A 20,857-nucleotide genomic window follows, 5' to 3' on the forward strand; every position below is an offset into this window, starting at 1 on the left:
TTTGATTATTGCTGAGTTAGGAGAAATAGAAATAGTTTGACCATATGTGTAATAAAAGAGTGGTCCTCTCGAGGACCTGTCTTTTGACTGTCTTTGTCTCTCAACTCGGCAATAGCTCCTTACCACTAACGCGCATTTCAGTTACTATATACTATATGGTCTAATTATAGGTGGAACAAGGTAAAAAACAATAACTATAACGTGAACGTTTCTTCAAAGAAAATTTTCACATTAAAACTTTGCAGAATATCTTTATTTATAAAGCATATAGAGAGCAAAAATAGACATTTCTTTGTATAATTCAAATTCAAACTTTCAATCAAGTCTAGTAAGAACTTGATCGTTCAGCGATTATTGAGAACTGTAAATCTCAATTACTCTCAACGGGCCGATTCGCGTATAAACGAGGTGCTTCGCCGCTGATGCGCGTGCAGCCGATGCGCTCATATTTGACGCAAGATACTAACGTGTCTCTTGACACGATAGTGACAATACGTAGCGCGCAATGCTCTCCATACTTTGTTTGTCTATGCGTAGACTAATGCACGTTCTTTTGTTAATAAAAGTATAAAATGTATTTTACAAAAAAATTTTATTTTTATAAATATTTGAGACATACATACAGAAGTTTTGTCGATAAATTATTAGATATTATTTTTATTTTTATTATTTTTATATATTTTCAATAGAATTAGTTTTATTCGTTGATAGTTTTTGTTTTTTTTTGTTTTATTGTTTTAGCGTTTTATTTTCGATGAAACGTAAGTATTTCGATAAAATTTATAGAACATGAACCAATTTATTATCACATTTGCTAAAAACGTAATGCCATAACTTGTCGGCACATGACAATTTGGCATTAAGACTTGAAGCATGTAGAACGTTAAACCAAAGAACTGCATCTATTTATGTAAACAAATTTATATAAAATCTTATTTTAATTTTGTTTTATTTATAAATATAAATAAAAGAAAAAGTTATTTATAAACTAAAAATTGTTTATAAAATATAAACATAATCTACTATATATTTGTATTTTTTTATATTTTATTTTTATTTTGCTAATAATATTATTTAAATTAGTCTTTTGATTATTAAAATCTTTTAAACGTACTAATATTTGAAATTTTTTAAATATACTTTATATTCTTTTTAGAATAAATTTGAAATTATTAGTATTATTACTGTAACAGTAATAGAGAAAGGGAAAATGACGGAGAGTGAAAAGACAGAGGTCTATGTGCTCCAATATATAAGTGATTTTGAAAAGCGATAGTGGAGGAAGACAGAACGGCAGGGGAGAATTGAGAGTGGAGGTAGAGAAGTAAAGTGACATGAAGAGAGGAAAGAAGGAAGAGGTAAGAAAGAAACGGAAAAGAAAGCTGAGAAACGGAGCAGGAGATGGAAATAATGAAGCGGTTGACACGTGAGAGAGGAGACACAGCATTGGAGAGGAAAGGAGAGAAAATAAGGAGGAAAGAAGAAGAGAAGAGGATGAGGTGAATTAAAGGAGTGCAGAAAATAGAGGAAAGAATGAGAAAGTGAAAAATAAAAGAGTAAAAAAAAGTTAAAAAGGAAAGACGATGAAAGAGAAGAGAAGGGAGGAAGAAGGGGGAAAGTGATAAAGGAAGAGGGTCGGTAAAGCAGGAAGGGAACGGTGGATGAGAAAGGTGGAATAAAAGCAGCAGAAAACGGTAGATGGAGCCACGGGTATTGCAAGGTGGTTAAGTAACACGTCAGATCGGTTTTGACGGGCATGGTGATCACATCGTTTTAAAGTTGGATGATCTACGTCCACTAGTTTTTCGCTGTAAAAAAAGCTTTTCTCTTCTTACAAGCGCGTTAACGATCTCTTTAATAGTTTTCAAATAATTTATAACGCTTTCTGGTATTTGTATATTAGTAGGCATTATGCCGGAATCACAAGAAGGAACAAAAACACATAAAAACAATGGAAACGATAGTCCTGAAGAAAATAAAATATATTACGAGGTTGAGAAGTGTCAAGGAGAATTAAACGTTTGTTGAAATCATCATCCTCAAGAACTGAAAACTCTACAACAAATACTAACGCTACAACTAACCTGGGTAATATTGAAGAAAACGTTTCCTCTTCCTTTACTAAAACAATATGTATGGGTAAAAAGACTAAAGAGGCATCCGAAATTAATGATAAACCGAATAAACAGATTTTTCCTCCAAATATGACAAAATTTAATTCACATATTAACAAAGTTTGTTTAAACAAAGGTTGATTTTTACGACTCTAAAGATAAAGGGCCTTTTTGTGTTTTTCATAATATGGACAAAATGGAAAAAAAAAATCTTGAGACCACTTCCTATTCTTGAACTAGCCAGAATACTGTTCGTAATTGGTGTTAAATATTCAGACATGATACAAATCTCAAGATCCAGTTGGAAGCTATCCATTCATTCACCTTCAAAAGCCAATCATGCCATCTAAAACAAATATTTGAAGGATAGAAGAATCGACGCTTTCATTTCTAGATTCTTCAAGAAATGTAAGGGAGTCATCTAGGGCGTTCCCTTGGATACTACATTGGATGAACTTCTTGCTCTTGTAAATGGGAAAAAAATATCCATTGAAAACGCTTTCGGTTTTAAACGACAAAACAGATTTAATGACAAATGGGAAGATTCAAATAGTGTGTGTTTTAAATTTAAAGGGCAACTTTTACTTGATCTCATCAAGATCTGGAGAATCAGTATTCCAGTTCCTATATTTGCTCCATAAGAATTTGTTATAAGTGTGGATCTATCGGTCATTTAAGTAAATCCTGCGATAAAGAAGAAAAATGTCTAAACTGTGGAAAAGCTCATATTTCCACCAAAGAAACACAATGGAGACAACCTGCATTAATTGTGGTGACTTTCATTTTACTTTCGACAAGAAATGTCTAGTCTACACAAAATACTCTTACATCTTAAAAACAATGGCTATTGAAAACATATCTTTCTCCGAAGCCAGAATATATTGGTCGATAATATGCCCAACCTGCCGCTCCACTCTTCACAGGCATCAAACTCACTAGCAATTATATCGAGGAAACACTTCTCAAGTCTTCCGCATTCAAAAGGCCTTATTAGCTTTGCATCTCAGAAGAGACACTTCTTTGCAACAAAGGCACCTGCAGTACAACCGAAACCAACTATGGACCATCCTTTCCCCAAGGAGACTTCACACACGTCAGAAACTATCAAAGAAATCATGGATACCATTACAAATTAAAAATAAATAACAATAATACTGTTAGACCTTTTTATAGACGAGCAAATAAACGATGTTATAAAAATTAATTAAAACTAATTTATTTGTAATTATGAACATGAGACGTTTTGTACATTACTTATGTCTCATCAGGAATATCAATCATGAATAATCTAAAACAAATATACACTCTAATATACAAACATAACTTGTTAACGCTTATCATGATTTACACATATTGAGATATAAGACAATTCAGAAATTGTTGTCATCTTATTCCAATCTTATACCTCGTTGCAAAAAGGCAGTATTATCCTTTTACCTTCTCCCACTCCTTTTCCTCTATCCACGTCTCCGATAACACTATCACATCCCATTTTTCCAGCCTTTTCAAAAAATTTTTGTCTTTGTTCCCTAAACCCGCTATTCCAGAACGCCCCGCCTTCCATCCTCCTCTTCTCTCTTCCCTCCCTCTTTCCTTACTTCTCTTTATTTCACTACTTTCCCTATCTATCCTTCCTTTTTCCCCGTTACCGCTTTCCTTATATTCCCTCTCTTATCCTTTAGTACTTCCTTCTCCTCGTTCCATTTCCACCACTTATCTCCTATCTTTATCCTCCCGTTTCCCACCCACGTCTTTTCCTCTTTTCGCCCTTCCAGCCTCGCTCTTTCTCCCAATTTCCATCTCATTTTTCTATCTTTTTATGTTAAATATTTTCCGATTCTTTCCTTCCTGCGTCTTAACTTTTTTTCTTCTCCATTACTTTCTACTTTTGATTTTTCTTCTCCAACTCAATCACCACCATCTCCTTCCTTTCTTCTTATCCTCTCCTTCTCTTTTTATATATTATATTATTAGTTTCACCTTTACTTTTATCTCCTCCAACAGCTCCTCTGCTCCCTCTCTCCTCTTCCCTTCCTTTACCTCTAATCTTCTTATCACTATATTCCTTCTCCTTTTCCATGGCTTCCTACTTCCTTTCTATCTCTCTTACTCTCTTTTCCATCTTCTTCCCTCTTTCTCCCTTCTTTTTCCTACTTTCTACACCTCCACTATCTTCTCTAGTTCCTCTAATTTCTTCTTCCATTTCTTTCTTCAATTCCTTCTTCTCTTCTCTCCATTCTTCCATCTGCTCCCTGTGTTCTTTCCTTAATTCCTTCATCTTTGCCTTTATTTTATCTCACTGTACTCTTATCTTATCACTTATCCTTTCCATCATATCCTTTATTTCTCTTCTTATTTCTTATATCAATTTCTCTATCTCTCCCTTCTCTCCTCCCTCGTCTTTCTTTTTTTCCGGCGATCTCGCTACTTTTTACTTTCTTTTAAAAACTTCTCTTTTTTTCTTCTCGCTCTTCTCCGATATCTCTCTTTTCCTTTTCCACAGCTCATCTATATTTCTTAAACTTCCATTTCTCTCCTTTTCCTTTTTCCCTCTTACTCTTCCACCCTCACCATCTGTAATTTCTTCTTCCCTTCTGCTATAGGCAAGAGATGATTCCTATCTCTTGCCTATTCCTATCTATATACTTCATATTCTATGCCTACTTCTTTCTCTCGTACTTATTCCTCTATATCCTCGTACTTCTTGCTTAACACGCTTTCTTCGCCTGCCCGCTCTCGTTACCGTGTACCTTTCTATATACTTCCTGTCCAACTGTCTTTCTCTATTATTACTATCTCTCACCTCCTCCTCTCTGTTCTCACGTCCTCTACTCTCACACTTTCTCTTTCACCTTTGCTTTCACCTTACACTATTCTCACTTCTTCCTTCTTTCTATAACCTTCTCAGAAAACCTTCAAACATATATCTACTCCCAATGTGTCTAACACCAAAGCACCGAAAACGGAAATCCTCTAATTAACTTATATATCACTCTAATTTGTTCTAAAATTGAATGCAAGAGCTTTTTTATTCATAAACTATCAAAAAGCTTCTCTCTAAAACTAAATTGAATTCAGTATAAAGCTTTGAGACTTGCTTTAGGATTAAGAAATTCAACACCCACGAATTTAATCTAATGGCAGGCTAAAGAACTTCCTCTACTAATACGTCTACATTATAATTGCAAAAATTTCTTAACTACAATATGTGCCAATTCTAATCACCTGCTTAGTCCGATTTTGGAATCATTGACAGAAATTGAAGATAATTATAATTAGATTTTTAGATATTCCTCTAATAAAAAATTTTAGAATCGTAAGAGATCATTTTTATTTATTAGAGAAAGATTGTAGACCTCTGGGTTTTTCAAAATCATTTTAGAAACAATCTTGCATATATCTTCTATTGATTTGTACTCTGGATATTATCTTACTAATAGCTGTCATTCAAATTTAAATGCAATCTTTAGAAATAAATTAAATCTATATCTAAATTTCTAAGAGCTCCAAACTTTATCCCCATTTTTATAGTCGAAGCTATGACTATATTAGACGCGATTAGAATAGTTCAAAAAAAGGTGCCAATACTGCCACTATCTTCTCAGACTCTAAATCAGTTTTGTCTAAACTATCGCTCTTCGACATATCTGGCAAGAATTCATCTTTTATTTCTAAAATAAGGGAAAATCCTCTGTCTTTTAAGAATTCGAATGTCAATATAAGATTAATATAGAACCCTGCTCATAACAGAATCCGTGGTAATGAACTAGTTGATCATAAAGCTAAAGCAGCGATTAAATCGGGTTTTGATACCCAAATAAATATTCTCCAATAGGTATTTTCAAATAGGTCAAGATTTTAAACTTGTTTGGAAGAATCAAATGTTTAATAATTTAACAAAGAAAGATATAAATTCGTCAGTGAGAGCCTATCGCGAATGTACATGTGCGAAGACAACAAAAATTTAATTTTTCGCCATCTTAAATATGTGCACGAGTCACGAGATTTGCTTAGCCGTTGCTAAGACTTGTTGAGGAAAAATCTCGAATTTGAAATCTGAATTTCTCGGTTCCCTTTATTTCCCTAGAGTACAGCATGCAATTGACCAGAAACTGCCAACCATTTTTTGGGAATGCCCATTGTTTGTTCAAGAAAGAACTTCATTAACAAAAAACTTATGTAAAATTGTTAATACTATATCTGTATCTATCGAATTTATTTTAGCAAATCTAAATAGAGATAATAAAACACACTCTTCTTGACCAAACTGGCAATATTCTTTTATTAAATAAGTACGACAACGTTTTGACCTTAGGTTTAGGTCCTTATCAAGTGATCTATAAAATATATAAAGCGGAAATATGTTCATTTAGTTACAAAAAAAAGGAAAAGTAGTAAATACTACTAATGGTAACTTGCCACGCTATATGGATTACCAAAGATCTATAGAACTGGGTTTTCCTTACGCATCATTGTGTCGTCACTGGATAGTCCCGTATATAATGTTTAAATATATTCACAATATCTTACATCGGTCCATGTGCAACCAAAATCCTATGTTAAGGATGGCATTTGCTTTTGCAATAAAAACTAGAAGTATTGAGGATGATGAGATCTTAGTTTTGCTCGATGTTTCTTCATTATTCACGAATATACATAAATAATTAGTTTTGAGCACTATTGAGAAACGTTGGAAAGACATTGCTCATAACACTACATTTAGTCTTTCTCAATTTTTATATGCAGTAGAATTTATATTGGACTCAACTAATTTTTCCTTTAATGGACGACTCGATGAACAGATCTTCGGTAGTCCAATGGGGTCTCCTCTCTCGCCCATCTTAGCTGACATGGTGATGGACGACCTTGAGATACACTATCTATCTCAACTAAGTTTCAAAGTTCAGACTTATTATAAATATGTTTGTAACGATGCATTCCCCATCGGTCCCGACTGCATGTCGGAAGGCTGCGCCCGGCAAACACCGGCCGGGCAATGCAGCGGGCGCATACGCGCCACCCTAATCTTTCACATAATAGTCGCCGAAGCGACTTGTAATTCGTACACGGCACCGGGTATCCGTATACGACACGCAGTATAAATATACGTATACATACAATTCGTACACGGCACATACTGTAGATACGCGTACTATCGGCACGCAATATAGATATGCATATACATAGACATACGGCACGTACTACAGATACGCGTACACGAATAGCCGAAGCCACCCGACGATTGACGGAGACAACCGTGTAACGCCGACGGCAAAAGTCCTGTTACATCCTCTACATTGTAATAAACTAATTTCGAACCGCCGAATAATCCGCCGCAAAGTCTAGGTATAAATAAAGACGAAAAACCGAACAAAAGGATTCCTGACTCCGACCGATCATGATCAGCGGAACAGAATATAAGAAAATCTGAGGTCGAACATAGAAACTCAGTCGCGATTTCGCAACATTTCCGAATATATATCCGAACCCAAGAATTATCTGAATCAGCCGGCACGAGATCGAAAATACTCGCTCTTTCTCTCTCTCTCTCTTTCTTTCGTTCTTTCTTTCTCTCTCTACGCCTTCCGATCCACCTTGCACCGACTTCTCGGGGGAAGCTGATGTCCCTTGCGCTGCTGAGTTGCAACAGGTCGGTGCATTCTCCTCCCCGCAGGTGGCATGTGTCCTGCACGCAATTTGAGATAAAACTCTCTTGCACGCGCTCTCTCGTACGCGCCGCCCACCCCGCTCTCGCCGCGAGATCGTCTTCCGTGCGTGGGGGTTCACCGTCTCGCAAAAAGCACCCCGTACGCGTACGCGTTTCGCCCCCCAAACTTCTTATATTCACGGGGCTCTGTTACTCCCGAAATTGGCCCCGCGGCCATCCTTTCCAGGGCCCACCTGCGCCGAAATATTAATCCGCCTTAACACCTGTCAAAGATAGATTCCGGCCGTCGTAAGAAATGCGCCTACCAGTTGAATTATCCACGTTCTGATTATCCGCGTGCCGCTTATATTATTTTGTATTATATCTCGTATACTCCGTTTTTATTATATCGTTATACACGTACTTCTTACATTATGTTGTATTAGATCGCATATGTTTCTTTTATTATATCTTTATGTATTATATGTTGTAATGATCCGCGTTCTGATTATCCGCGTGCCGCTTATATTAGCTTATATTATATCTTGTATATTTCGTGTGTAGATATCATATCTGTTACATATTATATTTTGGAATTATTCGCGTGTCGATTATAAGTCCAGAATTATATTGCTCATTACTCACTCTCGATTGCGGTATTTTTATGTACTTCTTTCACGTGCCTCGCGCTTTGATTTATATATGTCTGTTGTAATTACATCTTCACTTAATGAGTTAGAATAAATTCATTTTTATTTCGATATTAAAACCGTGGAGTTCTGTCGACCCTTTCTCGAGCCCTGATCCCGACTGCGACTCGCGAAAAGCGACTGTTACATGTTGATAACATCCTGACTATTATTCTACGCGCAAAAGTTTAAGAAATTATTACAACATTTAATAATTATTACGAGCATTTGAGTTTCACTCATAAGATAGAACTAAAAGGATCTATTAAATTTTTAGACACTTTGAACATACGTTTTAATAAAAATTACTAACTAATTGGTATAGGAAAATCAAGTGTTTTAATAGATACATTAATTTTTATTCCAATCATCTATTTAGATATAAAATGAATACCATCTTTAATCTTATTGACCATGCTATTCTTTTATCCGACGACCAGTTTCACTATAATAATATTAATATTGTTAAACAGATTATTTAATAATTGCTTTCTGAAACACATTCTTTTATCCGACGACCAGTTTCACTATAATAATATTAATATTGTTAAACATATTATTTAATAATTGCTTTCTGAAACACATTATTGAATAGTTTGTTCAAAAGAGACTTAATATTCTAAAGCAACGCACTAACGACAACTACAGCGCGAATCTCGATAAAAGTTTTATAGATCTATCTATTCATTTTTTTACTATATGCAGACAGCTTAAGTAATATTGATCGAATTTTTTAAAAAATTAGTTTTAATGTTGTACACAACATACCGAATAAATTTAATAATATGATTAAACTTGGCAAAGACAGATTGCCTATCGAAAACAAAACCGAGGTAGTTTATAAAATTAATTGTAAGAATTGTGTTTCGTCATTTGATGACTCGTGTTAGAGGACATTTTAGTTATACAAAAATGCATTCTAGAAATTTTTCGGTCATTAGCAAACATAAAGTTGAATTTGACCATGATTTTGAGTGGTCGATGCCTGTCATTTTACATAACGAAAAACACGTTCAAAAAAGGAAGATTATTGAGATGTTTTTTATTAAGAAAAACAATAACACAATCAATTTGCAAAAAAACGCCAACAATTTAAATAACATATATGACAAAATAATAAAGATTGTCTAGTCCTTCTTAAATCGTTTAATGTACACGATACATTGTCATTTGACACAATGAGTTTCTTTGTTTAACTGACAAATTATAACATCTCACAAGTACGTATCCTACTTTTTGATAATGTTGATAATCTTTGCAACTTTTCCTTTTTTTGTAACTAAATAAACATATTTGCGTTTTATATATTTTATAGATCATTAGATAAGAACGTAAACCTAAGGTCGAAACAGTGTGATTTTTATTTAATAAAAGAATATTGCCAGTTTGGTCAAAAAAAGTGTGGTTTATTATTTTTAATCATTGGTATGGTTTATTATTTTTAATCACTGGTGATTTCAAATATCTCTACATCTAAATAGAGATATTGCCACGTCATTAAAATCACTTATAACTATAAGATAGAAAAAAGGATTTAATTCATCACTGGTTAAACTTTAGATTTAAATATTAAGATAACTTTAAATATAAATATTTATATAAATCCTAAATCACAAGAAAGTGTAAAGAGCCAAACGCGAATGTTGAAAATAAACCATGCACAAGGCAACGTATTATTCTTGGTGTACTAACCAAGACATGAAAATTGAAATAATCTCAAGTAAGAGATTTGTTTTAATGGAGAAGAGAAGATATACGCATTAAGCGGTGATAGTAAGATGGTAAAAGAGAGCTAAGTCTGTGTTGAAAAAGTAAGAGTTATTGGTGCTAATGAGGTGAAGCTGGTGGAAGAAAGAGTAAAAGAGAATAGCGATAAAGAGAGGAAAAAAAGGTACGAGGTGGTATAAGAGCAGAAGGTGCAAGGTGTGGAAGAAGGAGAATAACGGCAAGGAGAGGCAAAAGAGAGAAAGGTACAAAGTAATATAAGAAGAAGAGGCAGGAGGTTTAAGGTGTAGATAGAGGAGAACAGCGGCAAGAAAAGGTGAACCAAAGAAAGATATGAGGTGGTGTTAGAAGAAGGAACAGAAGGTATAAATTGTGGAGTGTAAGGAGATAGAAAGAAAAGAATAAAGAGGCTAAGAAAAGAAAGATGGCAAAGGATATAAAGTGTGGCTGCAAGGAGGAAATAAAGGAAACGAACAGGTTGTTGAGGAGAGTGATATCGTTAATGAAAGAAGTAACAGGATGGATGAGGGAGAACAGAGAAAAGATAAAAGGTGGATGGAAATGGAAAAAGGAAAAATAAAGGTTAAGATAGGTGCGTTAAAGAGAGAGAATAAAAGTACGAGGAAGAAAAGAAAAAACAGGAGAAGAGGGAGAAGGAAATAAAGGAGCAGAATAAAGAGAAGGAGGTGGACGGAGGAAGTTGAAAGGCTAAAGGAAAGGACAAGAGAGGAGAAAATAGAGATGGCAAGAAAGGAAGAGGAGGAAGAGAGAAGTCCGTTGGAGAAGAGAGGAAGAAAAGATAAAAGAGTGAGAGGGGGAAGGCAAGAGAAGGAAAAAGAGGGGGAGATATATAAAAAAGGAGGAAAAGGTGAATGATGAAGGAAAGGAGAAAAAAGAAGGTACGGAGACTGGAGAAAAAAGAAGGAAAGGAGAGGTAAATAAAACGGAGAAAGAAGAGGAGGCAGAGGAAAAGAAAAGAGAAAAAGAGAAAAAAAGGTGTAAGGTGGTAGAGGAAAAAAAGAAAGAAAGAAAGAAGATAAAAAGAGAGCAAAAAGGAAAAGAAGAAGAAAGAGAAAATAAAGGAAAGAAGAAAGGAGGAATAGGAAGAAGAGAAGGCAAAAAAAGAAGACGAGGAGCGCGGCAAGGAAAGAGAGAGGAGTGAAGAAAAGGAAGGAAATTAGGGGAGCACTAAACAGGGAATAAGGATGGAAGAATGATGGAAAATGATAGAAAAAAAGAAAGAAAAAATAGAGAGTGAGAAAAGAATAATAGGAGGGAAAAAGAGAAAGAAAAAGAGAAGTGAAAAAGGGGAGAGCAGAGGAGGAGAAAAAGGAGGCAAAGGAAGAAAATGAAGAAGAAGAAAGGAGGAGTAAGAAGGAGAGGGAGATTTGGAGGAAAATGAAAGATAGGGAGAAAAAGAGAAGGAAAGAGAGGGAGGAATAGAGAGAAAGAAAAAGGAGGGAGGGAGAGAGGATGGAGAAAGAAAAGGAAAAGAAGAAACGTAGTATGGAAAGGAATCGAAGGAGAAGATCAGGAGGAAAGGAGAATAATAGTAAAGAGGTATATAGAGAGAGCGCTAGGGAGGAGGATTAGGGATTGGAAGAGATAAGAGGGGACGATGGGAAAATAATGGTGATAGTAGAAATGGAGGAAGAAGAGGATAGGAAGGAGTTGCTAGAGATGGAGAGGTTGCTGTGAAGAAGATAGGGAGTAAGAGTGGATAAAAATTTGATGATGGAGGAAAGGAAAATAAGGTGGAGAATGGCAAAAAAAGCTAGATTAGAAAGAACAAGGGGAAGAAATGCAGTGATTCTCGGAAAAAGGGTGTGGGTAGATGGAAAAAAATGGGATGAAGAAAAAAAAAAGTTAAGGGACAAAAGAAAAAAGAAGAATTAGAGAAAAAGGAGGGAATAGAAGGAGGGAGGAGAGATAGGAGAAGGAGAAAGAAAGAGAAGAAGAATAGGGAGGGTAAGGGGGGGGAGTAGAGAAAATAGGGGGAAGAGCAAAAAGAGAGTAGGAGTCTGTTTTGCTTTTGTTAAAAGACAAAAGGAGGAAAGAATTATAGAGAGGATGGACCAGGGATGAACGTAAGACAGTAGAGTTGTTGTCTGCAACTTAGTCAGTTAATAAGAGCTTGAGACGGAGAGTGAGATAAGGAAGAAAGGAGAGACAGAGGAAAGGAAAAGAGAAGGGAAAGCAAGGAGAGAAAAAAACAGAATGTATTTTTTAGAGAATTGTGAAGTCGCATATAGTCAGGTTTAAGAGGATTGGAATAGAGAATGTAAAAGATTCGGGACCGCTCCTTACAAAAGCACCTTTAATCCCTAAGGGACAGAATACACATCTCTATCTATGTATCTATCTATTACTATAATAGTAATACTTACCATCTGAAGAATAGTGATGTAAGGTTTAACAGGCATAATGATCGCTTGAGTACGCGATCCAAATGCTGCGATAAAATAATAGATATACATCACTACATGTACGCTACAATTAACCATCGTGCTGAACGTGGACATCTCTGCAGGGTAGTACCTTACGCCTATCCAAACAATCATCATACTCGATACATGATGATACAAATGCAAAATCGAAAGTTGTTTCTCTTTTTTCCTTAGCATAAACATTATTGTCTCTGTGCAATCAACTATCTTCAGCAGTAAGATCCACCATAGAATTTGAGTATGCTGCAGTCAAATTTCAAATATTAATATATACATAATGTCTCAATCGAAATAATGCTTTGCTTTTATTTCAAAAATCAAGACTTTCATCGAAAAATGTTTTACTCAAAGTTGCAAGATTTCGATGGGGATGTTTTGTCATAAGCATATCTTATTCCAAGTGAAATTTTTAACAAAAACTCATTTTGATGTAATTTGACTATAAGAGCTCTAGTGTAATTAATATTAAAATAAAATTAAAAGTGTTAAAATAAAATCAAAATAATAAAAAATATGAAACTACATATATTGTATTAATGTAAGCTTCCGTTTCCGGTGCGAGAGTAGTGTACACGTGGAGAATGAGTGTGTGTTTAAAGGAGTTTTAGAGGATTTAGAGAGAAGAGAGGGAAGAAAGAGTAGTGAGAGGAGAAAGAGAAAGAGAGAGTGAGAGAGTGAAAGTGTAGTGAGCGAAAAGAAACAGATAGAAGATAGAAGAAACAGTTAGATAGAAAGACAACTGACAGCAGATAGTTATAGCAGGGAGTATAAGATATATAGAGAAAGGTGTGAGGTAGAAGGTAGGAGAACGGACGGAAGAAAGGAAAAACAGAGGAGTAAAAGAATTTTAGATAATTATAAAGTATAGATAGGAAAGAAGATAATAGTTTAGAAATAATGATAAGACGAAAGAAAGAAGGAAACGTGGGATGTGAGGGAATAGGAATAAAAAGTAAAAAAGAAAAAAAAAGAAGTAGTAGCTTAGAGAATATAAAGGATTTATTAAAGAGAAAAAAAGGAAACTGGAGGAAAAAAGCAGAGAAGAGAGCATGGAGGCGTTTAAGAGAAGCAACAAGATAGTAAGAGAAAAGGAAGAGGAGAAAAGAGAGAAGGAAGAGATAAAGAGACTAATCCAGGATAGGTGGCAAGAAATGAAAGAAATGATGGGGAAGTAAGGAGGAGATAAAAGAGCAGGGGGAGAAAATAAAAGGAGAGATGGAAGAGCTGAGACAAGACTTTAGAGAGCAGATGAAAATATAAAGGTAAGAGAAGAAGGAGTTAAGGGAGAACATAGAAGGAATGAAGAAGAGTGGAGAGGCTGGAGAAGAAAATAGAGTGTAGAGTTACGGAGAAAAAAAATAAAGGAAGAAAAGGGGAAAAAGAGAGGGAAGATGGAATGAGGAGTGTGGAGAGGAAAAAAGAGGTAAGGAGGGAATTAAGAAAATAAAGGAAAGAAGTGAAAGAAAGAGAGAAATACAGGAAAAGAAGAAGGGAATACAAGCTATGTGGGAGAAAGAAAAGAGAAAAAAACGAGAAGTGGGAAAAAAAAGAGGCCAGAGAGATGGAGGGAAAGGGTGATAGTACCAATAGTAAAGAAAGAGGAAGGAAAAGAGGTGGAGGACTATAGGGGAATGACTCTGATGCCGACACTGTATAAAATATATACAATGGTATTGGCAGAAAGAGTAAGAAAGGAGGTGGAGAAGAAGAACATAGTACCAGAAAACCAGATAGGATTTAGAAAAGGAATGAAAACAATGGATAACATATACGTGTTAAACTACGTAATAAACAGACAGTTAAAAAAAAAGGAAGAAGGATGACGGCTATGTTTGTGGATCTAAAAGCAGCATTTGATTCGGTGAATAGAAGTTAATAAAGGCGATGGGAAAGAGAAGGGTAAGAAAAGAACTAAGAAAAAGGGTGGAGGAGGTGTTGATGAAAACAAGATGCAGAATAAGGGTAGAAAAGGAGATAGAAGTTTTTTGAACAAGAAAAGGAGTGAGGCAAGGATGCCCCCTGAGCCCAATATTATATAATATTTTGATAGCAGATTTAGAAAAAAAGATGGAGAAAGTAAAAAGGAGAGGGATCAGGCTAGGGGAAAAGAGGATATATACGTTGGCATATATACATACGTTGACACACGGACGATATGGTATTGATAGCGGAGGAACTAACAATAAGAGGTATGATAGAGAGATTGGAGAGATATCGAGAACAGAAAGAATTGGAATTAAGTGCGAAAAAGACGAAGATTATGAGGTTTAGGAGAGAGGAGAAAGGTGGAAGAAAAGGGAGTAGAAATGGAAAGGAGAGAAGATGGAGAAAGTAAAAGAATTCACATATTTAGGTTTTACGTTGCAAAGAAATGGAGGACAAGAAGCGCAGGTAAAGGATAGGACAAGAAAGGCAGCAGCAGTCTTGGGGCAGGTATGGGGAATAAGTAAAAGGAGATTCGGGAAAGGTTGGGGGAGAAAGCTATGGCTGTTTGATAAGTTAGTGCGGTTTTGAGCTATGGGAGTGAAAAGAAAGAGAAAAGATGGAAAAGTTAGAGAAGAGGTATCTGAGGTGAACGTTAAGGGTAGAAAGAAGGACGCCGAGATACATGGTGAGAAAGAAGTTACAGAAAGAAAAATTGAGGACGAGAGCAGGAAAGAGAGCGTGGAGCTTTGAGAAGAGAATGCAAAAGGAGGAAAAGTGGATTAGCGAGAAAATGCTGGGAGGAGATGAGGGGCAAAGCAAAGGAAGAGAAAGGGGGATCAGAATGGAAAAGGGAGAGAGAGGAGTTCTTCAGAAGGAGAGGATAGAGCGTAGAGAATGTGGAGGAGAAAAGGGGAGAAGAGAATGGATGGTACGGGGAAGTCATAAGAAGGGATGTAGAGGAGCAGAGAACAGAGAGAAAGGAGAGAATAGAAATATCGGAATATAACAGATGGTACAAGGAGGTTAAAGCGGAAAGGGTGCCGGAATATTTAAGAAAGAATCGGGGAGAAAGCAGATGAAAGAGAGTGGCGAGATTTAGACTGGGAAATAAGATGTTAGGAAGTAGACACTGGAAGGAGGAAGAGAAGAAAAAATGCAGGATATGTGGGGGTGCGAAGGAGTCGTTGGAACATGTATGGAAGAGATGTGGGATGGGTGGAAAAGGAGGAGAGAACTGGCAGGAGACAGTGAAAGAAATTTTAGGACAAAAGGGAGAGGAGGAATGGTGGATGAGGGAGGTAGAAGAGGAGAGAGAGAAAAGGAAAAAGGGAGAGGAAGAAAGAGAGGAAATAGGAAAGGAGAATGAATGATACGAGGAGAGGTAAAGGGAAAGAAAAGATATTAAGAAGCAGAAGCAAGAGGAAACGGAAGCCACATGCGGTGTGTGTGTGTGTGTGTGTGTGTGTGTGTGTGTATAGGGAGTTGAGCGGAAGCTAAGGGGAGATGGCCGCGATAAGGGCGACCCAGAGCGGATGCCCAATCCCCTCAAAAGAAGTAGGTTAATATACATTTAACATATAAGACAGGCAATAAGAGCCAAATCGCGGATGACAGTGCGTTATCCTAAACGAAACTAAATTTTTTTCGTTAGAATTAAATACCTGTGCACAAGGCACTAAATTTTACTTGGACACGGCCAAGATATAAAATTGGAATAATCTCTACAAGAGATTTAATTCCATACATCCCCTGTTCCCCCCTAAGGAAATAAATGCGAGAGAAAAATATAGATCTACTACAGAGCCTTGTTTAAACTCTTAATTTATACACGCTGGCTTAAAGGCGTTTGTTTACCAACATTAATATATATATCTCTTATTGCCTGTCTTATATGTTAAATGTATATTGATACTACAGAGCCTTGTTTAAACTCTTGAAGTAGGTTAAGTTAAATTTAAGTTAGTGTTAAGATAGTGTAACAATGCATCCCCTCATTGTTCCCGATTGCAGGTTGAAAAGCTGCGCCCGGCGTACACCGGCCGGGCAATGCAGCGGGCGCATACGCGCCACCCTAATCTTTCTCATAATAATCGCCGAAGCGACTTATAATTTGTACACGATACAAGGTATATGTACACGGCACGATACGTATGCGTACAGGCTGCCCGACGATTGACGGAGACAGCCGAATATCGCCGGCAGCAAAGTCCCGTTAAATTTTTATATTATAATATATTAATTTCGAGCCGCCGAATAATCCGCCGTAGGTCTAGATATAAATAGAGTCGAAAAACCGAATAGAGAAGATTCCGTTCCCTGATTCCGACCGCTCCTGATCAACGGAACAGTATACGAGGTCGAACATATTCGGTCTTCGCTGCGAATCTCGCAGCATTTCCAAGAGCATATACGAGCCTGAGATCTTTTCAAGATCTCGAACGTTCTCAAGAACCGACTATCTCTATCTCTCTCTCTCTCTCTCTCTCTCTCTCTCTCTCTCTCTCTCTCTCTCTCCGAACCATACTGCGCCGACTTCTCAGGAGAAGCTGAAGTCTCCTGCGTTGCTAAATTTGCAACAAGTCGGTGCATCCTACTACCCGCAAGACGACTGTGACACGTCGCCTGCAAATAACTATTTGGACAACGATTCTTACGCGCTCTCATTAACGCGCCGCCTACTCTCGCCGAGAGAGCGTCTTACTCCCCGAGTGGAGGTATCGCTATTAGCAACGCATACGCGTTCCGCCCCGCACTTTCTTATATCCGTGGTTTCACGTTATCCCCGCGAGTAGCCCCGCGGCCATCATTTTCGGTAGCTCTACACGCGTCGAGATACCGGTCCACCCACGGCCGTATTAATGGCTTGCGACCGATAGATATAGGTATACATTTTCCGATCAACCGGATAAATCCGCGTACACACCGGAACCGCACTCGATTCAATTACTCCGTAGCTCTGTAATTTCCGTTGTATTACTCGTATTTCGATCACAATTTGTTTTATATCATGTTATCCGCGTTCTGATTATATTTCGTGTATATTATATTTTGTATTATCCACGTTCTGATTATACTTTTTTTATATTATATTTTGTATTATCCGCGTTCTAATTTTACTTCTTTTATATTGTATTTTGTATTATCCGCATTCTGATTTTACTTCTTGCATATTATATTTTGTATTGTCCGCGTTCTGATTATATTTCTTTTATATTATATTTTACATTATCCGCGTTCTGAGTATATTTCTTTTATATTAAAGTCTATATTATTCTCGTATGATTATATCTTTTTGTATTGTTTACTTATTATCTTAATAAATTCAGTTTATATCTACAAACCGCCGAGTTCTGTCGATCCTTTTTCTCGAACCCTGATCTTGGCTAGGCTGTCCGAGCCTTCGAAAAGGGGACTGTTACAATAGGATAAGTTTATAGTTGTAAGGGCATATGTAACGTGATGATTTTGTTGATTTTGTGATTTTGTATGTTATATATATATATATATTATATATATATATATATATATATATATATATATAACATACAAAATCACAAAATCAATAAAATCATCACGTTACATATATATCACGTTACATACATATATATGTATGTTATATATATATATATATATATATATCCGCGTTCTAATTTTACTTCTTTTATATTGTATTTTGTATTATCCGCTTTCTGATTTTACTTCTTGCATATTATATTTTGTATTGTCCGCGTTCTGATTATATTTCTTTTATATTATATTTTACATTATCCGCGTTCTGAGTATATTTCTTTTATATTAAAGTCTATATTATTCTCGTATGATTATATCTTTTTGTATTGTTTACTTATTATCTTAATAAATTCAGTTTATATCTACAAACCGCCGAGTTCTGTCGATCCTTTTTCTCGAACCCTGATCTTGGCTAGGCTGTCTGAGCCCTTGAAAAGGGGACTGTTACAATAGGATAAGTTTATAGTTGTAAGGGCATATGTAACGTGATGATTTTATTGATTTTGTGATTTTGTATGTTATATATATATATATATATATATATATATATATAATATATATATATATATAACATACAAAATCACAAAATCAACAAAATCATCACGTTACATATGCCCTTACAACTATAAACTTATCCTATTGTAACAGTCCCCTTTTCAAGGGCTCAGACAGCCTAGCCAAGATCAGGGTTCGAGAAAAAGGATCGACAGAACTCGGCGGTTTGTAGATATAAACTGAATTTATTAAGATAATAAGTAAACAATACAAAAAGATATAATCATACGAGAATAATATAGACTTTAATATAAAAGAAATATACTCAGAACGCGGATAATGTAAAATATAATATAAAAGAAATATAATCAGAACGCGGACAATACAAAATATAATATGCAAGAAGTAAAATCAGAAAGCGGATAATACAAAATACAATATAAAAGAAGTAAAATTAGAACGCGGATATATATATATATATATATATATAACATACAAAATCACAAAATCAACAAAATCATCACGTTACATATGCCCTTACAACTATAAACTTATCCTATTGTAACAGTCCCCTTTTCGAGGGCTCGAACAGCCTAGCCAACATCAGGGTTATATACAGGGTGAGCCATTTGAATCTATCACCCCAAATATTTCCGTTCCCTTGCATTTTACAAGAAAATGTTTCAGATAAAAGTTATATGGTTTCGAGGGGGACATAAGATGGTGTCAATAAGTTGACCTCGAATAGTTGCTTAAAGGTCACATGAAGGTCACCTTCAATATGTTAAATGGAACTGCCTATTTTTTATTGCATATTCTTGTAGCTTATCTCGAGACGTTTCCAAAACACTATAAACAAATGTATTTTCGTTAAGTATTTTTCGAGTTGTGAGGCTTGAAAGCTACAGTGTTCTGTAACGTTCTGTTCGTTAAGTAGTTTCCGAGTTGTGAGTCATCTGAATAGTCAGAACATCTGAAGGTCATCAGATATGTGGCTGTTTTAAAAATTTCAAGATGGCGGACAAAAGTTTTAGTCAACCGATTTTCACCAAATTAAGTTTACGAGGGTTTTTGGGGTTGCTGGTCACGAATCTGAAGTCAGATTTACAAAATTTAAAATGGCGGTTCCAAGATGGCAAACAATTTCAATTGGATGGTGCGCCAGCACCAAATTTAATTGCGGCTAAAACTTTTGTCCACCATCTTGGAACCGCCATCTTGGAACCACCATCTTGGAACAGCTATTTTGAATTTTGCAAATCTGACCTCGAATTCGTGAGCAGCGACCCTAACGATGCGCGACTAGTTCATGTAGCTCTTCCGCTAGGTTGCTATGACCATGACTACATATCATCCTGCAATCAAAAAGCAGACGTGAATGCTTAAATAGCAACGATATCTCCGCTTATTTGTATCTATTGAGAAATCAATACTTTTAGAACTCAAATAATTACCTATCTTTAATATGGCAGCCTACCCACCAAACGAAATCGTGGACATGATTAAAATATTGGGGGAATGTAGGAATAATTTTTCGAGAGCTGAACGTCTGTATGCTCAACGTTATCCTGATAGACGGCATCCAACTAGGGTAACCATTAAAACCCTTACGCAGAGAGCAAGTGATGGGTCTATGGTTCGCCGATCACGACATCATGAATATGATGTTAATGATAATCGTGTTATAACCATTTTAGCGAAAATTTATCGCGATCGTCATATTAGTACTCGTCAAATCGAAAGAGAAATTGGCATACCTCAGCGAACAGTTGCGAGAATATTAAAGGCGAGAAAATTTCATGCATATCACATTACGTTGACACAACGTTTGAATTTTAATGATTGTTTACTTCGTGTAAATTTTTGTGAATGGGCTCTGCAAATGATCCAACAAGATGGAAACTTTTTCCGGTACGTACTCTTTTCGGATGAGGCAACTTTCAGTAGCAATGGAACTTTAAATAGACATAATTGTACCAACTGGTCCGATGAAAATCCCCATTGGTTTCGTTCAATTAATTTTCAAAATCGTTGGTCTTTAATGGTCTGGTGTGGCATCGCAAATGGCTATTTAATAGGTCCTTATTTTTTTAAAGAAAACGTTAACGGACAAAACTTTTTGCAGTTTCTTCGAGACGATTTACCGGTACTATTGGAAGATGTTGATTTATTCACCAGAGAACGGATGTGGCTTCAATTGGATGGTGCGCCAGCACATTATTCAAATATTGTAAGAAATTATTTGAATAACCGATACAATGGTAGGTGGATTGGGAGATTGGGCGCAGTCGCGTGGTCTCCTCG

At 36.0% G+C, this 20,857-nt stretch overlaps 1 protein-coding gene across 5 annotated transcripts in view; it reads right to left on the bottom strand.

The window, feature by feature from the left end:
• LOC114931010 (very long chain fatty acid elongase 7-like) overlaps window positions 1–20,857 on the bottom strand; it is a 72,760-nt gene that overhangs the window by 11,657 nt on the left and 40,246 nt on the right. For 3 of the 5 annotated variants that reach the window (XR_014925386.1, XM_085485672.1, XM_085485677.1), the window contains exon 3: window positions 12,563–12,865. Coding sequence is in view for 4 of the 5 variants with exons in the window: in XM_085485672.1 (XP_085341798.1) it covers window positions 12,563–12,865 (303 nt within the window). In the remaining variant the exon portion in view is untranslated. Of the gene's footprint in view, window positions 1–575; window positions 903–12,562; window positions 12,866–20,857 lie in introns of those variants that run through there. The other 2 variants (XM_085485669.1, XM_085485666.1) reach the window with 1 other exon arrangement.

This window comes from Nylanderia fulva, unplaced genomic scaffold (assembly GCF_048542155.1).
Source record: "Nylanderia fulva isolate GAGA-0341 unplaced genomic scaffold, ASM4854215v1 Scaffold109, whole genome shotgun sequence".
In the NCBI taxonomy this organism is placed as follows: Eukaryota; Metazoa; Arthropoda; class Insecta; order Hymenoptera; family Formicidae; genus Nylanderia; species Nylanderia fulva.